Source organism: Ambystoma mexicanum, chromosome 3p, assembly GCF_040938575.1.
Source record: "Ambystoma mexicanum isolate Mex_15411 chromosome 3p, UKY_AmexF1_1, whole genome shotgun sequence".
Lineage (NCBI taxonomy): Eukaryota > Metazoa > Chordata > Amphibia > Caudata > Ambystomatidae > Ambystoma > Ambystoma mexicanum.
In genome coordinates this window covers 887,429,994-887,455,287 of record NC_090925.1, presented here as the reverse complement: position 1 = coordinate 887,455,287, position 25,294 = coordinate 887,429,994, and the positions used below count along the sequence as shown (strand labels likewise).

The 25,294-nt window shown below is 48.5% G+C and overlaps 1 protein-coding gene across 4 annotated transcripts in view; it reads right to left on the bottom strand.

Annotated features, from left to right (window-relative positions):
• TLDC2 (TBC/LysM-associated domain containing 2) overlaps positions 1 to 25,294 on the bottom strand; it is a 514,922-nt gene that overhangs the window by 299,126 nt on the left and 190,502 nt on the right. The window contains exon 1 of one of the 4 annotated variants that reach the window (XM_069652114.1): positions 15,583 to 15,815. The exons of the other annotated variants lie outside the window; for them this stretch is intronic. Within the exon in view, the coding sequence (XP_069508215.1) occupies positions 15,583 to 15,615 (33 nt within the window). The 5' untranslated portion in view covers positions 15,616 to 15,815. Of the gene's footprint in view, positions 1 to 15,582; positions 15,816 to 25,294 lie in introns of those variants that run through there. 4 annotated transcript variants of the gene reach the window in all.

Here is a 25,294-nt window from a genome sequence, read left to right as displayed (position 1 = left end):
AAACAGGCTATCCGAATGTCGCAGAATACGTCAGACATATTTAAGTTTCCAAAGAGCTTCAATATGAATCCGCCCATCTCAAGGCACGTGACTATTATGGTACAGTCAATCCTGTTGCTGTACACAGCATGGTGGTAAGGGACTGTCACGGCTCGCTCCCTTCGCTCCCGTTCCCGCCACTTGGGGGCATGTTTTGGGGTTTATTCCCTACTGGACATTTCCTCCGAACCTTATGCTACAGTGTTGTGATGAATTGGGAGCGCTAAAACCTTATTTTCCAAGTTACTTCCCTTCCGGATCCATTCCAGGTTTTTGGCAGCCAGCATGCTACTTTAATCAAATGACTATGCTTCCCAGAATGCCTGGCTCACTGCTTCACCTCCTCCCTTGCAGGACAAGGTTGGGTGGAGGATAGGCAACACCTGTGGCTGCAGGTGCAGCAGGCGGCACACCCGAGGGGTGTGCTCGTTAAGCAGCTTTAAAAGCCTCAGTTTGCTTCAGTCCAGCGCTGGTCATTGTTGCAGTGTTCCCGTTGTGACTGGTCCCTTGTTCCTAGCTTTTGTTCCTAGTTCCTGTTTCTTGTTCCTCTGCCCTGGATTTCGGATTTATGTGCTTAATTGATTTCTGCTTTCTGGATTTCCCTTTCTGTCTTCCTCTGTCTGCAGGCAGCCTTTCTCTGTGCTTTACCCTTTGATGCTGCCCAATTTGCCTGTGTTCTCAGTTTCTTTGATGCTGTCCTTTGCTACTGAAAAACTTGATGCATTAGTCTTTCCCTTTATAGATTTAGCTTCCTGCCTTTTCTCCTTGGATGGGTGGGAAAGGTTTCCTTTTGTGATATCATTTTCCCTGCTCCTGATCCTTACTTTCTATTGGGATCCATTCCATGTTTTCCATTGCACTTCTGCATTTACTTCCCATTGATTATTAGGTGTGGGGTGCTGTTGTAACTAGTCCCTGTGTGAATGCCTTTTGTTTTCCTCACTATTCTATAATCACAATTCCTACTTGCCCCTTTACTTGGGTTTTATGTATTTAGTTATCCTCCACCCATTGCTGTTATAGCCTTCTGGGTCCCCGTTTGATCTACTGGGTTCGTGAATTTACTGACATTCAAGTGGTCTTTCCGGTCCTCGTGAGTACTGTTTCTAAGTTCCTTATTCAGTATCATCCAGAGTGTCAGCTCACAGATCCTGTCCTTGCTTACCCTCTACGTGGGCTTAGCGCTGTCAGTATCTGTAATAGCATAGTGGGTAAGGAGTTTGCCGACTTTCCTTTCAGTCATGAGGAGGTTCTAAGTGCTTACCCCACATCCCTTTTCATATATTGGTATTATTGTTTCACTCTATTTGCACTCCTGGGTTTTAGTATACACGAGTCTTGGGTATTGTATGCACGTTGTTAGGTTCAAAGTTGTTCACTGTGCGATTCCGTGCACATTTCCCTTGCCATATTCATTGCCTTCTTCCTTTCTTAACAGGGACACGCAAAAGGTGGACGCTCTACAGAAAATCAAAAGACATTTTTTAAGAGACCTTTGGGTCCAGAGTCAGCCAGGTCCCTATAGAAGGTGGATGGTCAGCTAAAGGATATGATGCAATGAGTATATGTGCAGATGAAGGACTACCACCGCAGCCTCAAAACCTTCTGAGTGTTATCACCATAACACCAAAAGGGGAAAGAAAATGGTGAGTTAAGATCAGCAAGAGGTGAGTGGAAGGTTCTAAAGAACTAGGGGCTGAAGATGGAACCTTGGGATACCCCTCATATAGAGATAGTGGGCTAATGGAGGAAAGGCCAGACCTGACCTGGACCCATGTTCCATAGCGGGAGGATGCAAACCACACGATGGCCCGGTCTCTGAAGGCAAAAGAAGTTTCCAGGTGGTCCAGCAAGGTGGAATTGCCAACAGTGTTGAAGGCAGAGGATGGGTGAACAAGGATGAGGATGGTAAGACTATTGAACAACTGAAGGAGTTCCTCTCTCATGAACAGAAGGGTCCACTTGGTTCCTCTCAGAGGCGTGTACCTCGATTGGTGCTTATGCAGCAGGACATTGTTTTCATTGAAGGCCGGGAGTTTGGTAAATGCCATCTTCTTGGGCACAAAAAATTTGGTTAGCTGGGACCCCAGGCCACCCGAAGGCTTCTTGGAAAAAAGCCTGGATCCGGGTCTTTAGGCTCTTAGGAAAAGATACTTGTGATAAAAGAAGCTGTTGCAGAAGACAGCCAAAGAAGGGGCCAAGGTGGCAATATGCTATTTTATGGTGCTGGCTGGACGGGCAAGACGTACTCGGGCAATTCCTTCATCTTTTAGACTGTACTCAGTATGTCAGTCAGCAAGACTGATTGGGAGGAGAAGAAAGATGAACAGGTCCACCAGCATTGAAGGTGGGAAAGACGTAGAGGCCGTCACTTGGGCAGAAATGGTGATGGAGTGAAGGAGGGCATGCTGTCCATTAGCGACTGGAAGTACTGCTGCCGAACTCTCCTTGCCTTCTTCAGGTCTCTTGCAACTGTTTTTGTGTAGAGCTTGCTCCAACAGTCGGGGTACTTCACAATAACCTGCACCTCATGGCGCTCGGAAAGTAGATGGACCTCATTTCGCCAAATTCTTAGCAAGGTTTGTGCTTAGGATAAGCAACAGCCTAGAGGCCTGAGGAGAAAAGTAACACATAGCACATGCAGCGTCAACGTTTGCTGGTCCTCAACACCACATAAGCACCTGTGTATCAGGTGTGAACCTTGCAAGCTATACAGCTGGCCCAGCAGCACCTCTGCCTAATCCAGCCTCAAAAATGAGGAAGCCTCACACAGACTAATCTCCTAATGATTACAACACTTCATTCAGAAATAGGAACAAAAGAGGAAATCTGTGCAGAGTGGTGATCTGCTAGGGTATGCCGGACTCTGCCCTGTGCACATACATACCTGACAGAGTAAGTCATTAAATCTATAATCAAGGCCGAGGATCATGTTCCAGAGTTCTTGTCTTTGCGCAACTAATGTAGAATACAGAAACTGAAACAGAACCAACAGTCTGGCTTTGAAAAGAGATTTGTGTCTCACCAGCCCCTAACTTTGGATTCTTTACAGCAATCCCATGGAACCCTTCAGCGTGGTCATCATCCAGTGAATGTAAAATGTCTTCCTTGAGGATTTTAACATTCAGCCATGGGGTACAGAATGTAGCCTATGAGCTACTCATTGTAGCTTACCTGCTCTGCCAGGCCTGCATGACCTGCATCCAGGACACGCAGTGGCAGGTGAGAGGTCAAGCTCCAGAGCCATATTTATCAAAGCACTAAACAGCTCCATGCCAACCTGGGGGGCCTAGAGCAGCCTGTGGTCTGGCCTATCCTCCAAGGCCTAATCAGTAATATAGGCCTGTAAATATATTGCAGCTACAGGAACTTTAAAATCTGGTTTGGCCGTGCGACGAACAAAACAAGAGCACTGTGTGTTGACTCCTGCAATGCTCCTGCCTTCAGAGTTTGTCCGTCCTCCTATACTTACACAGGCAGCAATACCCTGGATGTCTTCCTTTCCACTCTTCCTTTTGGCATATAGAACTATGTGGGTTTTCTCCCCATCTGCCGAACCCTCTCCAGTCTTGTGTGGCATCCCGCAAGGGTCCTGTGTCTCGCCTATACTATATAATGTCTTCACGAAGCGACTCTTTGATATTCTTGACTATCAGGTTGTCACCTATACCAACTACGCCGATGACACCCAGATACTCACCCTTATCACTGGTGACTACGCGAACGACCTCAATGACATTTACTAAGTTATCCAGGCCTGAATGGCGCATCATGGGCTTTGCCTAAATAATGAAAAAACTGAGTTACTCATCCTTGGCTCCCACTGCAGACTCAATACATTGGACCTAGCCTTCAAATCATTCATCATTGACGGCAATACCATCAAGGTTTCCAAAGATACAAAAACTTTAGGTATCTATCTTGACTCCACCTTACCCCTCACCAGATAAACATTTTATTTATTTGTATAGCGCCAACCGCCCGCAGGCATTGGGGCGCTCACATGAAGACAGAGGACAATGACTCAGAGGGAGCCTAATGTGATGCAACAGGACTGGTACGAAAATACTGGCAACCTAAAATTAAGTGGGTCTAGACAGAAGGTTACTTAAAAAGCTTGGTTTTGAGCTTTTTACGGAATGTCATATGGTTGTGTGCTGTGATCTCAGCATCTGCATATACATGCAAACTCATGCAAACTCATTACTGCATGCAGGCCCTTCTTGACTACTGCAAACTGTATTATCCTGGCTAGAACGTTTATTATGGCCAAAATAGACTACTGCAATGCCCTATATCTTGGGACTAGCCAGAGGAACATCAACAAGCTGCAGGTAACGCAGAATAATGTGATAAGAGCTGCTCTTAACATTCCCAGGAAAGTCCACATCTCTGACACCAGGCGGAGCTTACACTGGCTCCCTGTCACTCACAGAACATCCCTCAAAACTCTTGCACTGACCCATAAGTGCCAGTCCAATTTGGCCCCTGCATACTTAGCTAACCGCTTCACCTCTCACTCCTCATCCCGCCCACTGAGATCTGCTCATGCCTACACCTTATCCATGCCCAGATTCAAGCTGCAAAAAGCAGGTGGGTCTAGTTTTCCTGTCCTTGCGGCCAAACTCTGAAATACACTTCCCAATGCACTCCGAGCCAAACCATCTTACCGTTGATTCAAGAGCAAGACCAAAATCTGGCTCTCTGCCCAGGATCATGCTCCTACACGAGCCTAACTCTTATCACCTGTTTATCAACTGTATCATGAGTACCCTGCACTGTATATAATTTTATGAGGTTGTACTGTATTTAATTTCCTTCATGTATTCTGCTTCCTGTATATTTGTATATTTTAGTTGTTTTCAGGGTGACACTCGTCACCTTGCACCATGCTGTACTGCCTGTTTCTTGTAACCATGTATACCTTTGAAGATATGCGCCCAGATGCCTTTGGGCCAGGAGCGCAATACAAATATATAAATACAAATACACTCAACTATCACCCACGAACAACATCATCACAGACCTGCCTGGGACAGACCACTCTCTTCCACTCTGCACACAGCCAAACCCGTTGGGACGCTGCCCCATGCATTGCTGACAGAAGTGGAGTTTCTTTCAGTTTATCAGGTCAAGAAGTTGTCCACATATGGTCTTTGCATCCACCTTTGTTCCTCTTACTCTGGCGCTTGAGCCCCACTTTCAGCTCCCTTAGCTGCCCCTGCTATCCTGCTTGCCAGCACAGGCTTGTCCAGGGAGTGGCCTGGGGTGGCACGTGCTACCCCAAAAATCTGATTGGCTACCCCAGGTGCCACCCCATTATCCTAAACTATGATCATGATATCACTGTGCTCGTACTTCATGCCGCCCCTGCATAAGTAGGTGGCCCACTTCAGTCAAGAGCCTGGACACACCACTGCTTGCCAGCCTCCACAGTGTTCTTTCCAACCCAATGAAAATCCTTGCACCTATTGCCAGTAAGAAGTCCCGGCCCCCACTTGAAATCTAACAGCTGGTTTGGCCCGCTCCTTACCATCTTGAAAAAGAAACGAGTTCTGGAGCATCTCTCGAAGTTCAGTGAGGTAAAACAGTGTTCCTATGTCACTTGAAATGTTTCTACGCCACCGCCACATAAAATAGTCTCCCTGCACGAACGCATCGACCAAGCTCCCAACAAATCTGACGAAGTGATGTGGGTATCCTGAGATGTGCTCTTCCATACTTGCATTCAGACATGCATTGCACTGTCATGAGGCTGGGAGGCAAAGAACATAAATGTTTTGGGGCAGAAATTCTTTTGTGGTTTTCTTTTTGTTGCTAAATAAGGTAGTCCTTCAGTCTTTTTGCTAACTTTTTGGTGTCCTAACATTTTGTCGACCGTGACACCATATGATATGACATGATAGGTTATTTATAACGTGCTTAATACCCAGAGGTTTCTAAGCGCGGACTCGGGGAATCGAACCTGTATCGCTCCATGTCGTCTTGTTTCCAAGGTGAGCACGTTGCCGCTGCGCTATCCTCCCGGGTTCGCATGATTGACAACTCCCACTGCTTTCGGGAGCGTGAGGGCCATCCAGAACAGCGTGTATTTTACTGCCATTAATGGCAAGCCACAGATTACTTTGGGATGTATTTTGTTTTTTGTGTAACGGTGCGGAAGGAGTAGAATGACACACAGGTGGCATAGTGATTGCTAATGGGTTTTATTTAAGATCAAAACAAATAGAAGACCTATCTTTCCCAATATCTATGCAGGTTTTCCCTGTCTCAGCTAAAGTGCTAACGTGTCGGTCAGGATGTCCTTTTGACTAAAGAGTCCACCGTCCTGTGTCAAAAATCCCTATCTCTGCCCCTTACACGTATAACTAAACTAAAGTTGCACCAATGTTCTTGGTACAGGAGAATGACTCCCTCCTCCTGGACTGGACAGTATTCCTACGCCCTGTCCCCTTTCCTCCATACTGTATGGGCTTCCCTCGCTAGGGACAGGAAATGGAACTTTTATCCACTAGACAAATTGTCGTCCCCTTTACATTTAGATGCGCGTGGGAGTGCTGCCCCGGGAGCATGAACTCCCCTGTCTCCGCCAACCACCGCCACTCCCCCGTCATCCTTTCTGCGTTGGCGAGAGCAGACCCCTTTCATCTTAGGTTGTGGTTGAGGGCTTATCTTTTACTCGTAATTCCACGCTACATCTTCCCTAGTGATAGCTTTTTGCCCTTTTTTCCCATCTAGCTAATTTCGTTCAGAGTCATAAGTACTCTGTCCTCCGGTGCCACACTCATCCCCAGCGCATGTCAACTGCGGTGGGATTCAGCAGGTGCCCGGCCTGTGAGGGCTCCTTCCCCATGTCAGATCCACACATGCTCTGCCTCTGGTGCCTTGGCGACTCCCTTCCCCTGGTTTCAATACTTCAAAACAAAGGATTGTTGGCTCTGCATCAAAGGTTCAATATTTCTTCCCTCCAGGGGGAATGACTCCCTTCCCCTGGATCACTGGTTTCATTCTCCTCGTAAACTCAATTACTAGGAGAAGGACACCCTACTCCTGATGGCTGACACTCAAGTGTTTTCCCCCCACACAGACCCACACTCTCTTCGCTTTACTTTCACAGTTCACAACACTAGGGGAATGACTCCCTTCCGATGGCCTGTCTTTGCTTTAGTTTCACAGTTCACAACACCAACACCAGAGGGAATGGCTCCCTTGCCCTGGCCTACCCAGGCTGTAGTTTCACAGTTCACAACACCAGGGGGAATTACTCCCTTCCCCTGGCCCTTTTCAGCTTCATTGTCACCCTTGAGTTTCTCAGCAATACAGTTCATGTACCAGTAGGGTCATTGACCCAGGCTTCCCCACTATGGCCCACTTGGTTCTTTGCCTTGCCAAGTATTGCCCCGAAGAAGAAGAGGGCTCAACTCTTTCAGCTGCCCTCCATCGTCGTGGGTCAGAGGCCCATTTTTCTCTGTTCTTTAGTTTTGGCAGACCTGGTTCACTCTCCTGCCAGTTACTGCCACGATGAAGATAACATCTATCTTCCCCTTGATGGCTGGCTTGTTGGTCCCACTTGTTATTCTGATACAGTGTCTTGTTCCCCTGTGGTTTTCAGCCCCCACCAGTCCCTGCGCGGTTCCCATTACCTTCATTTTCCTTCGGGTGCATGGTCGATTCTTCCCTGGGTCCTTCTCTCCATAACTCGATTGCACGAGCATCTTGGTGTTCGGGTTCCTTCCTCTTGCAGCTTTGTTGCCTTGCGCTGGGACCAGAAACTTCTTTTCCGCTTCCCGCATTCAGGTCCCCAATTGCAAATGTCCCACTCGGACACCGGGAGTAAAAGGAGATTGCTGACGCTCCTGAACCAGTGAGCGGACTGCACTCTGTTCCTCCCTGTTTGGCTCTGTGTCTCCTTCCAACTTTCCGGGCTTCCCAATCCTGCAAGCTGGTTGGCTGTTTCTCCCTTTCTTGTAGTCCTTCCTTGCTTTTTATGAGGAGTGGACAAAAACAACTATAACGTTTATCCCAGTTCTCATCATGGCTCTGTATGGCTCTGCACCTCCTTCTCGTCTCAGTATCTGTCAAGGGAGTCCTCACCAGTTAGTCCCTACTCTTATTCGTCTCATTGGGTGTTAAGCTTGTCGCTCTACACTACAGTCATACATGGGAGTATTAGATATGTAATTGGGGTTTTTAGTGTAAGAAGGTGTGTAAGATGTGGAGTGATGGTTTTTATACCGCTTTCTCCCGAGATGTTCTCCCTGATCCCTAGAGGGGGAGTCTCTCCCCAGGAGATCCTCCCGCTGAGCACCACCCCCAGGGCGACTATCAGGTAGCGGCCTCACCTCCCTGGTCTCATAGGAAGAGGCTCCCCCTCGGAAAGAAGTGACGACATCTCAGAACTATTCACAATTGGCACAATACTTGCAAATATTGTGGTCAAAGGAATCATGAAAATGGGCTGGGAACAGCGGCTTTGCACTGTTGGTGACTTGCCATCCATTGGATTTTTTCATGTGTTACCCTACAAAAAAGATTGTAAACTGTGGCTTTCTACCTAATTTTTCACAGAAAGTATACTGTAAAATGCACCATTTTACCCCATTATTTAAAAAAAAAAACATGGGGCTTCCTCGCTACGCTCGATCCCTCACATGGATTCATGGGAAATGCTTATTCCCTTCTAATGCGGAAGTTAATAGAAATGGTTTGTGAAATTCAAGGTTGCCCTTCCACTGTCTGACCCTACTCTGTGGGGGGGGGGGGACGATTACAGTGCTGTTGTCTGCACTGGGCTTGTTGTGGGAGGAGGGAGTCCACTGCCGCCATTTTGCTGGGCCTGTTCAGTGACTAAGGCATGTTCTGATGCTGCCTGTGAATAAACTTTTTCAGTAAATGGGCGGGAATCCTTAACTGGTGCTCCGTGTGCATTTACTAGCATGGCAGCGTGGAAACTGGTCATTGTAAAAGGACATATCAATGTTTTCATTGAGCAATTTAGTGTGTCTTGGCCCGAGAGGCTCATCCTGGGCACAGGAAGCTATTTCTGCCACGACATGAGCATATGAGGCTGCAATGCATGCAAGGTTGAATTTGGCCATCTGAAATTATTCCTGCTATATGGAATAGTATGGCTGCATCCAAGGCTGCACCATTGATGCTGAACATTGACATATCAAGTTGTTCTGGTATGATAGTGATATATGTACTTATCAGGATATAGGTTGGCATCTGATTGTTTATCAGGGTCTTATGGTGCTGAGCGTGTCATGTTAGGATAGGCCTTCAAAAGTCTTCCTGGCACATAGTAGCAGTAGATAGGGATGCAAGGCTGAACCTGTGCATATGAAAGTATTCCTAATCCTTGACTATGCAGGGATCGATAATAATATTGGGTGAGTAGGAGCTAAAAGCGGCTCCTTCCTGGGTATCGGGCATTAACCAGTGACAAGGAGGTACCACTGGGGAATTAGCAGCTAGTGCTTAGAGTTCTTTGCATCTAACTTCCACATAAGATGCAACTTATCATTTTGTCAGATAGATGTGTCCTAGGGAGCGCATGTTGCTCAAAGGAGCAATTTGGTAGTGGGCAGACATTACATGTTGCCATAGATTTAGGCGGGGCTCCCCGCCAGCACATTTTGTCATGTGCACAGCAGATTGCAAAAGTGCAGGGGGAAATGCAGCATACACACGTGTATGCCACACTTTGCCCTGTACTATTGCACTCCACCATGCAAAGTGAGTGAACGCCTGGCAGCGTTTACTATTAATTGTGAGCGCTGCTTGCCATGTTTGCATTAAAAACTGCCTGACATGTTCACATTTAATTTTCATTGTGAACACTGTTTACCATGCACACATGGTAAGCAGTGTTTACAATTGCAAATAAACACTGTCCGACATGGGAGCGTGTACAATGGATCCTTATGGGTTCTTGCTGCTTTATGCTAGTGCATAAAGCTGGCGGACCCCATAGGGATCTCCAGCATTTGTATGGCCGAAGAAGGAAAGTGGCAGAAACGCAAGTTGTGTTCTGCCCCTCCTCTCCACCATACAAATGACTGAATATGTGTGATGTTATGAATGGAAGCTGTTAAAGCCTTAATCACATACCAGCATGAGTTCCCCAGTGTTGATTTATAGATTGTCCCAAACGCACAACGTTAAATTCACATAGGTGAGCCAAAAGTAGCTCCTGGTAGCTGTTGGTGTCCAGCTAAGTAGGATCTTCTGGGCTACAAGCAGGAGCTAAATAGCTCCAATCACCCCTCAATATCGAACCCTGAATATGTTGACTTGTCATGCAGGACTAGATCTCGGCATACAAAAGTGTTGGTGGATTACATAACAGTACGTAGGAACCTGGGCATTAGTAAATAAGAATCCTTAATAGAAATGTCAAAGTGGAGGTTTGTGGCACCTTGAAGTGGTATTAGTGGATCACTTAAAACCAGCTTTTAAGTTGCCCTCTGAGCCGCTGCCGCATAAAACTGGAAATTGGAGGCCACTGTGAGTTGCCATGTAAAGTATTTGGGAGTACGCTTTCTTTACAAGCTCTATATGACTTTGAAGTTGTACACTGCAAGTGCTGGTGACTGGTTTACAGCCAAAGTAAGGGTGGTTTTGTGGATCCTAAACCTAGCCTACTCATGGAAGATAATCCCGTTCCAATGGGCTCTCCCAGAAAATTGTGAAAAATGCTGCTGTGTTCTGCTGTGTTGTTCCTTCTCCCCAAGGGGAGACCCTGCTCATGAGGTCAGGGAGCTGAGGCCGCTACACGATAGTCCCCCTGGGGGTGGTACTCAGTGGAAGGATTCCCACTGTGGCATAAAGGGAGGACACAGAGGTAGAATGCAGTATTTTGACCCTCATCCTAACCCTAATAATCCTTCCTTAGACTAAAGTTTGTTTTCATTTACCCCTATGTTTGTAAGTCAGTCTACCCCTCTCATTGGTACTGAGATGAGGGAGAATATAGACTACTGTCATAGACCATCATGGACAAGGACTGGGACGAGGAGGAGGCGAGAATAATAAGGATCACCAACAAGAACATGATGGAGCAGTCTAACTTTTTGTGGACCAATAAAACCCAAAGAGGAATTTACCAACTTGTCAAGCTCTCCCTGGAGGAGCCGTGAAAGCGAACGCAGTATGGTGAAGGAAGACAAAACAGATTGGGACGCAGGAGAGGGAGCCAAGAGGTCCAAAGCCTGTCCAAGAACGAGGGACAGCACGTCAGTCTGGCGGACTGAAGCTCCAGGCATTCCTAAAGCCTCGGAGGTGCCGGGAACAAGAACCACACAACCAGGGAGTCATCAGAGGCTGAGGAGCCGTTGCAGCATAGCAGAGGTCCATGAAAGCCACAGGGACCCTGTGGTTCTTAGCAGATGCCCAGGAGAAACCGGGACCAGGCACAAAGATATGCGGGATGCCGGAAAGGCGTTGGGGATTCGAGAGGGTTGTGGCAAGTAAGGAGGCTGCAGAGAGCCACCAACCTCCGTTGGGGACAGGTGGGAGAACCCAGGAAAAAGAGAGAACCAGAAAGGGTCGGTTGAGAGACCCTAACCGAATTGAGAGAAAACCAAGGGGAAGGTGGAGGACATCCTCCTCTTCAGAGTCTTATTGGAAAGACTGAAGAGAAGATCAAAGCTAAAGAAAGCGGACCACACTTGACAGGTTAGTGAACCAAGTTGGTCCAGGCCATGGGAAGAGAGTCATTCCCCCTGGCCATGTGAACTGTGAAACAAAGTCTGAGAAAGACCAGGGGGAAAGGAGCAATCCCTCCTGGTATTGTGAGCTGTGTTGAAATTGTAAAGAGGCCAGGGGAAGGGAGTAATTCCCCCTGGTATTGTGAACTGTTCCAGAACTATAAAGAAACCTGGGGAAGGAAGACACTCCCCCTGGTATTGTGAAGAGCAAGTAATCCTTAAAAGAGGATGGGGAAGGAAGGCATACCCCCTGGTGTTGTGAACCTCAAAGAACACCTGAGAGAAGACCCAGCTGGGTTTGTAGGCATCATTGGTATCCAGGGTGGTGTGTCTTGTCCTTGTTAGCATTGTCTTTAAGTCGCCTTATATAATAGCATGAAGGGTGCCAGCTGCCATTGCTTATCCCACATGCAGATCTCTCAAGTTTCCAGTTGACCTGGGTGAGAAGGCTATCCTTTCTGGTGTTTTCCCTGTGACCTTGAGGTTTTCCTAAATGTCAATGGGATAGCAAAAACTAAAGTTCCCGAATTCTAATAAAGGACAATAGTGGATGGCCTTCTCGCGCATGGCCACGGGAATTATGAGAGTTCTGTATATATGGACTTAGTGCTGATAGAATCTGTAAGAGCAATTGCTGATGAGGAGCTTGCTGGCGTTCTTTGTAATCATAAGGAGTGTGTAAGTACTTACCCCACATCCCTTTATATATTTGTACTTGTATCACCTGTTGGCACCACCTGGGTGTTAGCATGCATGTATCTTGGTTCTTGAGAGCATAATGCTTTGGCACATATGTACCAACTGTGTGATCTTGTGCACATTTCCCCTTGCCATATTCTCTGCTTTCTGTATCCGCCGTGAGAGTAGATTCAAAAAAACATTAGCATCACGACTAGCCCATTCTCTGTATGTAACAGCAAGACAACATCAGCCACAAAATGTGAAAGTGCCATTCTTACATTGCCCGCATTTGGAATGTCTGACCCCACTTACTTGCATCATTCAAAAAAAATGGTGTGGGGTCCAGAATACACCAATGCCTACTGAAACCCCCTTCTAAACTGGGAAGTCCTCTTTGACCTCCCATTTGGGCCAAAACTAACTTGTCCCATAGTATCCTCTTGTAGATGAAAACATAATTTTGAAAGTCAGGACTTTCCAACCCTCGCTCCCCCCCCCTTAAGTAAAGTGCCCATCAGCCCTCATTAAGTAAGGTGCCTGTCAATGCAATCGAAAGCAGACTTCGGATTTATGAATCCCAGAACAGAGACCCATCAGAATTATTGATAAGCCGAGGCATTCCCAGTAATTATAATTCGTTATTTATAACCCAGAGGTTTCCAAGCGCGGACCAGCGATCGAACCTGCGCGGCTCTGCATCGTCTTGCCCCCGAGCTCAGCCCTGTCGAAACTCACCCTAAACATTCATGATCAGCATTTCCCTCCTCCCCAATTCTTGGATTCATGCCAGAAGAAATAAGAGCTTGCAAATTGCATGTGTCCATGCAATGGGTTGATGATTGGCTGGCACGCTCTGAGAAACCTCTGCCATTTTCCAGGAAGATGGAACTCTCCCTGATTTTAATGCCAAAAGGGGATCCAGACCCATCAGGAGAATTTACTCAGGTGCAGAAGGGCACTGCCCGTCCAGCCTTCTCTGTTATATTGGCAGCTACCCCTTCCACCTGCGTGAAAAGGGTAATTGCACTAGCCCTGCTTCCCCACGGGTTGTAGATCCAGATCACCTGAAGCCTTACTGCCCCCCACTTGCTTATATACATACATTTCTCTGAACCATCCTGGGTTTAATAGCTGAAATGTAACAGATCATTTGGTCTCCTGGCTAGAAGTGTCCCCTCTAGCCTTCCGATGGAGAGAGTTGCAGGGAGAAGACATAATACCCCAGTTATCATACTAGGTTCAGGGTCCTAGGTTCCTGTAAACTGAAAACTCTGCTTGGCGGCGTCCCCCACTTTTTGGGGGCAATTCCAGACATGTTCCATCAAGTCACTGCTCAATTACTACTTGCCTGGTGAAAACAAAAGAAGGACTAGGAAGGCAGAGCCAATGGCTGCAGGGTGGGGATATCAGTCAGGCCAGAGCACCCAAGGTCGAGAACTTTCAATACTTGGGGTGATGCTCCAGTTTGATAAAAAACAAAATGTATGGCTACAATGCAAGGAAAAGCCACAGCTAAAACGGGAACGGCAGGACACTGGGGGTTGGATTTAGCTCATATTTAAAGAACCAGCGAGCATTATGGGGACTATTTAGTCAGAGACTACCCTTTAATGTTATTCTCGCACATGAACAGTCGCTTCTAGAGCCGGTTGGGCCAACGGCTAGGAAAAGACTGATTAATGATATCCTGAATTGAATTAGAACATGAAAGATCTGTACTTCATATTTGACATTGTCAGATCATGTTACACGGGACTCGCCTTGGAAGCAAGATGACACTGAGCAGCACAGGTTCGATCCCCGGGTGCGCGCGTAAAAACCTTTGGGTATTGAGTGCGTTGTAAGTAACAGATCATAGGTCATTGTGTGGGCTAGCCAGCAGAAAAGTCACACGTTCATTTTTGTCTTTCCTCGCACTGGGAATGCGAAAAGTATACATTAGCATGTCTGATCAATAGCTGGCACTTCTAATTACGCAGAAAAGCAACATCATATATTTTGTACTAAGAACGTTAGCTGATGTGTCTCTTTGAAAGTACACAATTTTGCATTACTTTGATCAAGTTTCTATTTTTTTTAATTGCGAAATGTAAAAACACGAATCCCAGTCTGGTGTGTGAATATGGACAGTAAACGAGGGTGGAGTAAAGGGGGTAGGGGGTTACGGAAGGAAACATTTACAGTAGCCATCTGCTCTTTAATGGGGCTTTGAAGTCTGCAACCACACCTTTCACCAAAATACGGCACAGCAGTACCATTCGTTCTGTGAGACTGGCGGAAACGGCATTTGGAAGGTCTTTGACGCACATGAACGGAGGATCTAGCACAGGGGAAACGTGCTCGTCTTGGAAACACCACCACCAGAACAACAGAAGCTCGAATCCCCGATCCCCCTTAGTAACCCAATGAAATTAAAATAAATAAATAATTGCCTACGTTATCGGTTCCGTTCGGGAGCCTCTAATGCACTCCGATTTCAAACGTTGCATACTGGGGCTTTTCCGTCCTCATCGTCCCGTTATAAACTAAGGACTACAAGTCCCAGAATGCAAGTTTATAACTGGGTCTCGACTCCCGGATGGATGGATAATCTTGGCACGTTTGATACTAACTCTTGTGCGGCGCTTTTCACTCTCAGTCGCTATAAAACTGGACTCTCCCATGATGAAATGGCGGAAGTGTAATAATTATGCAGTTAACAAACACCTTATTTTTGAAAGGAGCGTTCTCAACCGGGCCTCTGTGCCTAATCAGGGGCACATTTTCTAAGTAACGTACACGGAAATAGATGGGTTCATGTTACATTATTCTATTTTTTTAATACGTTTACAACTAAATATTCTCAGGGGAGCATGAACGACACACACACGCCAGGCCGCCTCTGCCTCAGCCCCACCCATGTATTCAGGGGGGTGGGCATGAAAAGAACGTCGTCATAGCGATGCTCTTCTATATTAGACATAGGCTGCAGCATAAACAATAATGTCCTCCTAATGCGCCCACCCCCCCCACACACTCCCCCCGTCAGTTCATGAAGGGTCCCTTCTAGTTAAAATGCGCGTGCACACGGCAGCGCTCTAATGGCTCCAGAGAAAGCACCGTAACTCCACGCATATACCCGTGCAGGGTTAAGAAAATAAATAGCAAATACCAAGGGGGTGTAGGAGTAGCGCAGGGTCCTCATCTTCCTCGGCTGTTGGCGTGGGGCATGTGGCGCGGCAGGTGTGCGCGCAGATGGCTAAAGTACTGCAGGTGGCGGCCACGCCCATGAAAACACAAGCCGACCTTTGCCACGGTCTCGCGGCTGGTGCACAACTGCCACGGCGGGTCCCCGGGGACGGGGCCGCCTGTGCCGCAGACACGCCTGCGTCACTGCCCCTGGCGTGGCGGGCGTCAGACCAGAGAAGAGGAAACGGGTCACTCATGGAATAACCAAGGAAATGTAGATGCCCCCCTGCACGCCACACGCGCGCCAGTTCTGGAAACGGAAAAAAGAAGCGCGGGTACTCGCCCAGTCTGGGTTTAAGCGGTTGGTCTGTTGGTGGCTCTCCCCCAGGCAGAGAGAAAACATTTCTGATGTGCTGCCATAGCAAACCCACCATATTTCTATTAATCCCACTATCTGTGTCACTCTCTATTTATATAACATAACATAGTTCTCTATTTGACTGACTCTGTCTCCAGCCTTTTGTCCCGCTTTTTGTATCGCTTTTCATGTCTGACTCTTCATTATGCTTCCTGTTTACCCCTCTGTTTCTCCTTTCCACCCCCTGCAAATTCCTCCTTTTTCTTTTCACCTTCTTTAACTATCTGTTTAACTCATACTTTTTTCCAAGCCTGGGCCTGGAGCATGGCATGCTGAAATATCTCAGTCAGGTACAATGAAACAATCCTGTAGTTTGCACTTTTCACTTCTCCCGCTTCCATGCACTTTTCCCCTCTCCCATGCACTTGCACATTCTCAAAGTCACTGGGCCTACCTAGTAAGATCGTTGTTTTGTTCTCCCCTGTTCCCCTCCATTGCCTTGTCGCGCTCTGAAACACTTGTGTACAAGCGCAATATAAATAAAATATCAATTCAATTCAATGAGCAGATGGGTGTGTAACTTAATCAGTTGCTGTACAGATTCTATAACAAGGCAGGAAGCTCATATTATGCATTACAATCTTTACTTTGAAACCACAGCAGCAAAGAACAACATTTTTTAAACAAAAAAAGTTGTAAAGAACAGAACTAAATAGAGTTCAATGTCAATGTAAAGGAGTTCCCCTATCCATCATGGAGGACAGGTCATGCCCTGCAGGAGACCAATGAGCAGGGATCCTTCCTTATATAAGTCAATTACTCTAAACCCAACTCCTCTTTCTTTGCTGCTGACACCACAGCTAAGTCACTCCTTTCAGTTGTGTCTTGCATGTTAGTCAGTAGTAGGAGTTTATATACTGTATATATTGTAAATATATGTTAAGTTACCTTTATTACAAAGGAAGTTTTTTGCTTGATACATTGTATCTGGGAAGCCGCGTGCGGCCCGTTGCTGTTTTCAATGTGTCTTTTGTTAGAATGTTAGCAGTGATATTTATTAGGTCTGTAACTCATGTTTCAATGGGATTAAATGGTGTGAAACGTAGTGGTGTAGTGCTTAATGGAGCTAGGCCAAAAGCACAAGGTCTTGAGTTCGAATTCTCCATGGAGCCTTTCAGTTTTAAACGCTCACGCTTGTAAACTTCTGAGTATTAAGCGCATTTAAATATGTGTAAAAATCATTTGGTCGCACGCGAGCATAATTTGGGCCTCTTTCATTATGCCTGGGAATTCCAGGTGCGGTGGGTTTATGGGCGTGTCGCCCTTTGGGCTCCCGTTGCGCGCCCGTCAGAAAGAAGCTGTTGCTTCAGACCCGGCGCGCACGGGTCTCTTGATTGAATTAGTGCCCCTTATGGTTTTACAGTCACCTGAGGATTCCAGGTGCTGCAGGCTTTTGGGCTTGGCCTGCCCTCTATGGCCCTATGTTTCGTAACCATGCTTGTTGCTTTTGAAGTGTAACAAAGCCTCTGCTTCAGTTCAGAGGCAGGATAGCTCAATGATAGAGCTGCATGTCTTCCATGTAGGAAGGCCCGGTTCGTATTCCTGCCAAATACAGTGCATATTTATTTATTTTTATATATATTTTTTTAGAATATATATTTTTTAAGACTCGCTATTTAAATAATTATATTTTACAATGTATGTATTTGATTGAGTGTCACCATTTGGCTCGCAGTTTAGAGCATGGAGTTCCTAATGGGGATATTGTTGGTTCAAAACCTCTTCTAGAACGACTGTAGCACAGGGGTAACCTGCTGGTCTTGCATACAAGCCCACGCAATACAAAGGTTCGAACCCCGGATACTGCTTAGGCACGAACATTTTAATATTAAAATGTAGTTCTGGGAGACCACCAGGGGGCGCGGAGCATGCAGGACGTCTAAGCATCGCGCTCCTGAAAGCACCGCAGGGCCTAGTGGACTTTCCTAGTCCCCAGCCTGGAGTACGAGAATGAGCCAGAGAAGACCTGTCCCCTGATCAGAGGGCCCATCCCTGAGAGTACCGGGGGACCCGCCGCTGAGACCCGGGGCCCTGGCTATAGAGGTGCCCTGAGAAAGTGCACATGAGCAGGGGGCACAGGTGCGGACCAGCGACACCGGACGTCGCCGCCCCGCAGCCCCACGAAGAGACCCCACCCCCCCTGTCCCAGAAGCATATTTCGCAGAGGTGTGCTGGGGGATGCACCACACCGTGGGGGACCTGCAGTGGGGCACATACGGACGCGGCCCCCACGGACACAGTGAATCCTACGAGAGCCGAGGACCAAGGAGGACACGGCCCGGGCTTCCCGCCCGCTATCAGCGCATCGGAACGGGTGCAGCACAGAGGGGCGCCCCAATATACTGGGGCCTTGAGCTCGTTCCTGGCCCACAACCAGTGCACGGAGGCCCCTGCGACCGGCATCAGCCCCGTGGACGCCCCGGAAGCTCCTTGGCCTACCCGGCGGAGCCCAGGACAGTGACAGGGAGCAGTTGGAGGTGAGGAGAACGTGGGGGGGCAGGGACAATCGAGTGGACGAGCCACCTAGGGGCACCCCCCCAGGGCCTTCTCCTTGGTTGCATGCAGGTACGCCACCCGGTCGGGGCGCGACGAAATGAGCCTGGGGCTGCCTGAATTTGACGGATTCTACTCTTCTAAGACCAACAGGCCTCACCTAGGGCACAGCGCCACTCACGGATCCACGTGCCCTCATCGTCCGAGTATCGAGTGGTCCGGCCATCGTGGGGGCCCTGGTCCGTCGACCCTGACACCGGCCCTCATAAGGGGTATAGCGGCACCGCCGTGAGGTGCGCCAGAAGTCTCAGACCCTGGAGCGACCCCCAGTACCCAGGGCGATCTCTTCCCTCCAGCGCTTCCGCCGACCCCTCGTGGCCACGGATGCGGCCCCCAGGGACGCCATAACCACCATGCCAGTGGGTGGCGAGCCCCCTCCCGCAGCACTCACCAAAGAGGATCTCAAGGACATTCTCCAAGAGATTAAGGCGATTTGCACGGACATTCAAGCCTCCATAGTGGATCTCAAGGGGAGGGTGGAGACCCTGGAGGATAAAATAGAAGGCATGGAAAATAATCACCTCCAGGCAGATCTGCTCGACATGAAATACGAGGCTAGGCTAACGGACTTGGAAATGAGAGAGGAGGACATAATTTTGAAGATGGACGATCTTGAAAACAGAGAACGCCGAAACAACCTGCGCATCATTGGTGTGACTCAAGAGAGAGGTGAAACTGCGGCGGACGTGGGTAGGAAGGTCCAGGGCCTGATAAATCAGCTTTTTACTCTGGAGGGCGGCAAGGAAGTCCAGCTGGAAAGAGCGCATCGAGGTGGAGGGGAGGCGGTGCGGGCGGGGGACCGAGGTCCGTTGTGGTGCGGTTCCTCCGTTATAGAGAGAAAATGGAGGTCTTAGAGAAGGCAAAAAGACTGGGGAGCTTTATCTTTGAAGGCAACACAATTAAGATATTCCAGGACCTATCCTCCCTCACGCTCACCCGCAGAAGAGATTGTCATCCACTCACCCAGTGGCTCAGAAGCCAAGACATCAGATATAGATGGTCCTTTCCCTTCGCCCTTTCCTTTGAACGGGCCGGGGTAGACTATCGAGTGATTAATGGTAAAGAAGCCTCACAAGTACTACAAGTGCTCAAGGGGGACGCCCCGGAAGGGGGAAATATGATGGAGACCCAAGAACCAGGCGATACTGTGAGAGAACCGGCGGGTCCCTGGTCCACAAAGAAGAAAACAAAGGGCAGGAGAACGTTCAGGAAACCTAACGCGCCAACGTCAGAGGCTGAAGGGGACTAGTCTGGCTCGTAGGCGACCCCGGCTGGGGACACAGAGTTTATCAAGAGAACTGCGGTGCAGGAACATGCACATACCCTGGTGGCTTGCCTGTTGGCAGGCGTCTTGGACAAAGTAGGGAGGAGGAAGGGGGGAGGGGGAGGAATTGATGTTCAGGGGCTCGGAACACGATATCCACCACACTTCAAATGGGCTCAGGGCAGCCCCGACATGACCGGGAGTACAGGATAGTTAAGAAGGGAAAGCAATGGCAGTCAATGAAAAAAGGGGCCGGGTCGATTCACTCAGGGTGGGCTCGCTCAATGTCAAGGGGCTCAACTCGCCGACGAAGCGCTCCCTTCTCGGGAGGGAAATGAAAAATGGAAAGGTGGATATCCTGTTTGTTCAAGAATCCAGAACAGTGAGGGGGGAGGAGAGGGCCATCCCAGGATCTTATGTTGGTCAGACCTTTTGGGCATCAGGTCATGTAAAGAAAGGCGGAGTGGGCATCCTACTCCAAAGGAACCAGAAACTGACAGAGGTGTCCCGGTGGGAGAGGGAAGATGGAAGAGCCTTGGTAGTGTCTGGCAACCTACATAACTCCAGAGTCAGCCTAGCAGTGATATACTGCCCTAACGTGGGCCAGAGGGAATTTGCTCAAGTGGCCTTGGAGGAGGTGATGGCTAAAACGGAAGGGCTCTTGATCCTGGGCGGGGATTTCAATATGTGGGCAGATCGAGAGCTGGACCATAGTGGGAGTTCGGCCACATCAGGCAACAGAGGAGCTGATCCTCGTGGTGGGTTGCGGGAATTAATGTGGGAGCAGGGATTGGTAGACATATGGAGGGAGCTGCACCCTAGACGTAGGGGATACACCTTCTACTCCGCAGTCCATGGCACCAGGACTAGGATAGATTACCTTTTCATGGGGAGTCAGCACATGAGCAGAATAGAGGCCTGTGACATCCGCCCGGTCAGCTGGACAGACCACGACATGGTCTGGTCAGATGTCAGTATAGTAGGGCTGAAACCCAGGGAGTCCCTTTGGAGGTGCAATGACTTCCTGCTGAGGGACGCGGTCTTCAAGGAAGAAATGTCCGCCGCAATTAAAGAATTCTTTGAGCTAAATGACACAGGAGAGGTGAGCCGGGAGATGGTGTGGGAGGCGGCTAAAGCGACTTGGAGGGGAAGGTTGATCAGCGAAGGGGCATCCAAATAAAGAATTAGGACCCTCTTGACCCACAGGTTGAGATCTGAAATAATCCGCCTAGAAAGCTCGAAGGGGAAGGCGGAGACAGAGAAAGAGAGGGACCTGCACCTGATGAGAGAGGCAGACTCTGCACCTGATGAGAGAGGCAGCACCGAAGGGTGGGAACCCCGTCCTGGTGTCCATTGATGCTGAGAAGGCGTTCGATCGGGTCGACTGGGGGTTCGTTCAGGGGGTACTCGAGAAGCTGGGCTTCGGGGCGGGGTTTAAACAAGCCGTCAAGGCCCTATATGTGTCACCAACCACCAGAGTTACAGTCAAAGGCCGTCTGTCACGAGTCTTTCACCTCCAGAGAGGTACGAGGCAGGGTTGCCCCCTTTCCCCTCTCCTCTTCGCCATGACAATGGAGATTCTGGCGGAGTACCTCAGGGGGGCCTCAATGGTGAGAGGAATTGAGGTGGGCGAACGCACCTTCAAATTAGGCCTCTATGCAGACAACATCCTTCTCCACCTGCGGGATCCTGCAAGGTCGGTCCTAGCCGCTTTGCAGGTGATTCAACAGTTTGGCCACTTCTCCGGGTTCAAGGTAAACGTAAGCAAGTCCATGATCTTTCCCTTCACACCTGATGCGGATAGAGACCTGGCGGAACTCGTCCCACTGGGCCTCCGAATCTGTTCGGAGGAGATAAAATACTTGGGGATCAACATAGTCCGTCCCGACAGGGATCTAGGCAAGGCAAACTACCCCCCGCTCTTTGACAAACTATTTAGGGACATGGAGGCTTGGGGGAAGGGGCAGATCTCCTGGATGGGAAGAATAAACGCCATAAAAATGAATTTGCTCCCCAGGGTGTTGTATGTCTTCCAAATGCTCCCCTTGGAGGCTCCTGAATCATACCTTAGAGAAGCCAAGAGGGGTATAGTGAAGTTCATATGGCAGGGCCAGAGACATAGGATTGGGTACGAGACTCTCACCCTCCCCAAGGATAGAGGAGGGGTCGCCCTCCCGGACCTTAATGCCTACCATAGAGCAGCCCAACTTAGGGCCCTAGCTCCCCACCTTAGAGAGGACACCAATAAACAATGGGTGTACATTGAAAATGTCTACCTATGCCCTGTTACTGTGGGGGAATGGCTATGGGTCCCACTGAAAAAGCTCCCCAAAAGAATTAGGGACCACCCAATACTGGGCACAATGTGGAAAGCACTAGCAGGGAAAGGCTCTAGCGAGAAAGTCACCACATGGCCCTCTCCTCTGAGCCACATCTGGTCAACGCCAGTCCTGGAAGAAATCCCGGGCCGCAAACACTATCAGTCATGGTTTGACGCGGGCCTGTGTAGGGTAGGCCAATTGGTAAGGGAAGACACTTTCATAAGTATCCAGGAACTCGAAGTGGCTCTGGGAATCGGCAGGCTCTCCCCGCTCCTATACCTGTGCCTTAAGGCCGTCCTAATGAAACCTAAACTAAAATCATGCTTACAAAGAGGGCTGACCCCGGTTCAGAAAATCTTAGACACCCACACGGAAATGAAAGGCCTCATCTCTCTCCTTTACAGAGCACTGTTAACCTCCCGCGAGGGAACGACTAAGAGCCTCAGAGGGAAATGGGAAAGGGACCTGGGCTGTACCATCGGGGATGGGCTCTGGGGGAGGCTATGTAGCAGGGCAATTAAGACTTCTATTCATGCCAGTACAAGTCCCACGCCATCAAGCTTCTCCATAGGTGGCAGTACGACCCGATCTCCCTCTCTAGGATGTTCCCAGACACTGTCTCGTTGTGTTGGCATGGATGTGGGGAAAGAGCCGACTACTGGCATATGTGGTGGTCCTGCAGGAAAGTACAAGTCTATTGGTCAGAAGTACTCAGCTGGCTCGAGGAGGTGGGAGAGGGGTTTACCCATCAGACCCATTGTTATTAATATTTGGTCTCCGCTACAGAGACGACCACTGGGAGAAACTCCCGGACCTGACACACTTCCTGCTATTGGCCGCCACAGCTGTACGGGCCGGGACTTGGAAGAGAGCATCTCTCTCCTCGAAGAGGGAATGGGTGATGGTGGCCAAAGACATTTATTTAATGGAGAGACTAACATCAGCAATACACGGCTCCTGCACGCAGGTTGAGAATGATTGGTTGCAATTTATGGAAGCGTTCGCCAATGTTGTGGACGATGCAGGAGCTTAACTGATGTACCCCACCCGGACCGAAAACTGGTTGTGGTAGGAGACTCATTGCACTTCCTCAAGTAAAGTCCATTTATGTTTATTCCTTGTATGCCCGGTTGGAGCTGCCCGAAACGTTTACTCATGGAGATGTGGATCGTGTGCCCCATCATTAGGGGTCTTGTGCGGGAGGGGGGAGGGAGGGTGTATACAGCAGAGTTGCTCATTTTTCGAATCGAAGTTGGCTCGGGCCGGTGCACGGTTGCCATTGTTTGTATTAATGCTTTGTTGCCTTGAAAAACCAATAAAATTTGAATAATAAAAAAAAAATGTAGTTCTGTCTAAATGTTTGGTACTTTTGTAACCCTGGTGACACAATAACATTTGCTTTCCTTTAGTGCTAGAAAAAATGTACTGATAGACTGTGTGTTTGTTAGGTCAAATTTTGACCCACCAGCGCAAGAGCCTGATGCGCTGCCAGTCTGCAGCTTTGTTGAAGTGCTGCATATGGCATAGGTCATTACCTTCCCTGTACATGTGCCATACCCTGTTCGGTGGCAGGCTCTGCCTGTGTTCTGGTGCGAGGTTGCCCCCCTCGTGTTCTGCTGGTTCCACACCCTGCTCGGCTGAGTAGTTTGAGGTGCACTTGCTCAGTGTATTCCTCTCTTAAAGTTGGCAGCTTTGTTTAGTTGCTGCATATGGCGTAAGTCATTACCTTCCCTGTAAGTGCCATAATCTGCTCGGTGGCAGGCTCTGCCTGTGTTCTAGTGTGAGGTTGCTCCCCTCGTGTTCTGCTGGTTCCACACCCTGCTCGGGTGAGCAGTTTCAGGTACACTTGCTCAGTGTATTCCTCGCTTAAAGTTGGCAGCTTTGTTTAGTTGCTGCATATGGCATACGTCATTACCTTCCCTGTAAGTATGCCATAACCTGCTCGGTGCAGGCTCTGCCTGTGTTTATAGTGCGAGGTTGCCCCCTCGTGTTCTGCTGGTTCCACACCCTGCTCGGGTGAGCGGTTTGAGATGCACTTGCTCAGTGTATTCCTCTCCTAAACAACGTTTTAAGCTACGTGTAAGACACATTCATGTTTTTCCTCTTGGCAGTAACCCGGATGGCTCAGTAAGCATCAGCTTCTATAAGGGGCTGGGGGTTTGGCACCTTTGGGGGCGTAATCCCTCTTCCTTGTGCATTTTATATATACATATATTTTTTAAAAATTATTTTATTTATTCATAAAGTACTTTAAAGAAAAGAGTGTGTGGAGGTGGTTGTAAACAGACCCAATGTGGGGGGTTGTACCTTCCTCTCTAGCCATCACTCAGGTGTTAACCTTCGTCTTTTAGTTACATTTGTCGCCCTTTACATTATTTAGTTTCAGGCCAACTCAGTCCTTTCCTTAGGCATTTCTTTCCCCAATAACAATTGCTCCACTCAGTACCCGTGTTCATTAAGTTGCAGTATTTTCTCTCGACATGAGGAGGAGAAAGAAAATGACACTTTATTTCCCTATTGAGAGCTGCAGTGCTTGATTCTCCCTTTAGAGGGTAGCGTGTTCCCTTACTATTTGTCCCATTATGACAATCATTATACAATTTGGCATATTGGTAGGGACAAGGGCAGCTCGAGGGTAACTGAGCAGTTTTGTTGCAAGGCAAGTTGAGCAACCATGTTCTGATTTGAATAGAGTGTTTGGAAACACTTGCTGGTATCAGAGGGAGGGGTTACTAAATAATATCTTTTCTGGTGCCAGCCCCATGGTTTTTCCTCGCAAAGCTTGGCCTGTTTTCTGCTAATCGCCTAGTGGTGTGTTACAATTTCTCCTCTGCTCGGGGAGTACAAGAGGATTCTGTACCCTCAAGAGACTTGTTTAGTTTCTTTCATTATATATTTTGCCTACAGTGCAGCGAATAGAATGCTTGCTTTCAGATCTGTACAGAGCCTACGGATGCAGGTTCCTAATTTTGTAAGGGTCTAAGTCAGTCTTTCATCCTGTTGAGATCCATAAGTGAACACCTCACACCACACACAGTTAGTTGTAATGATGAGCAACACTCGTATACCTGAGGGTTCGTAGCACTATATAAGTGCCATTTTGCTATGGGCAATGTGCTTAATTTTCCCCAGAGAGGCC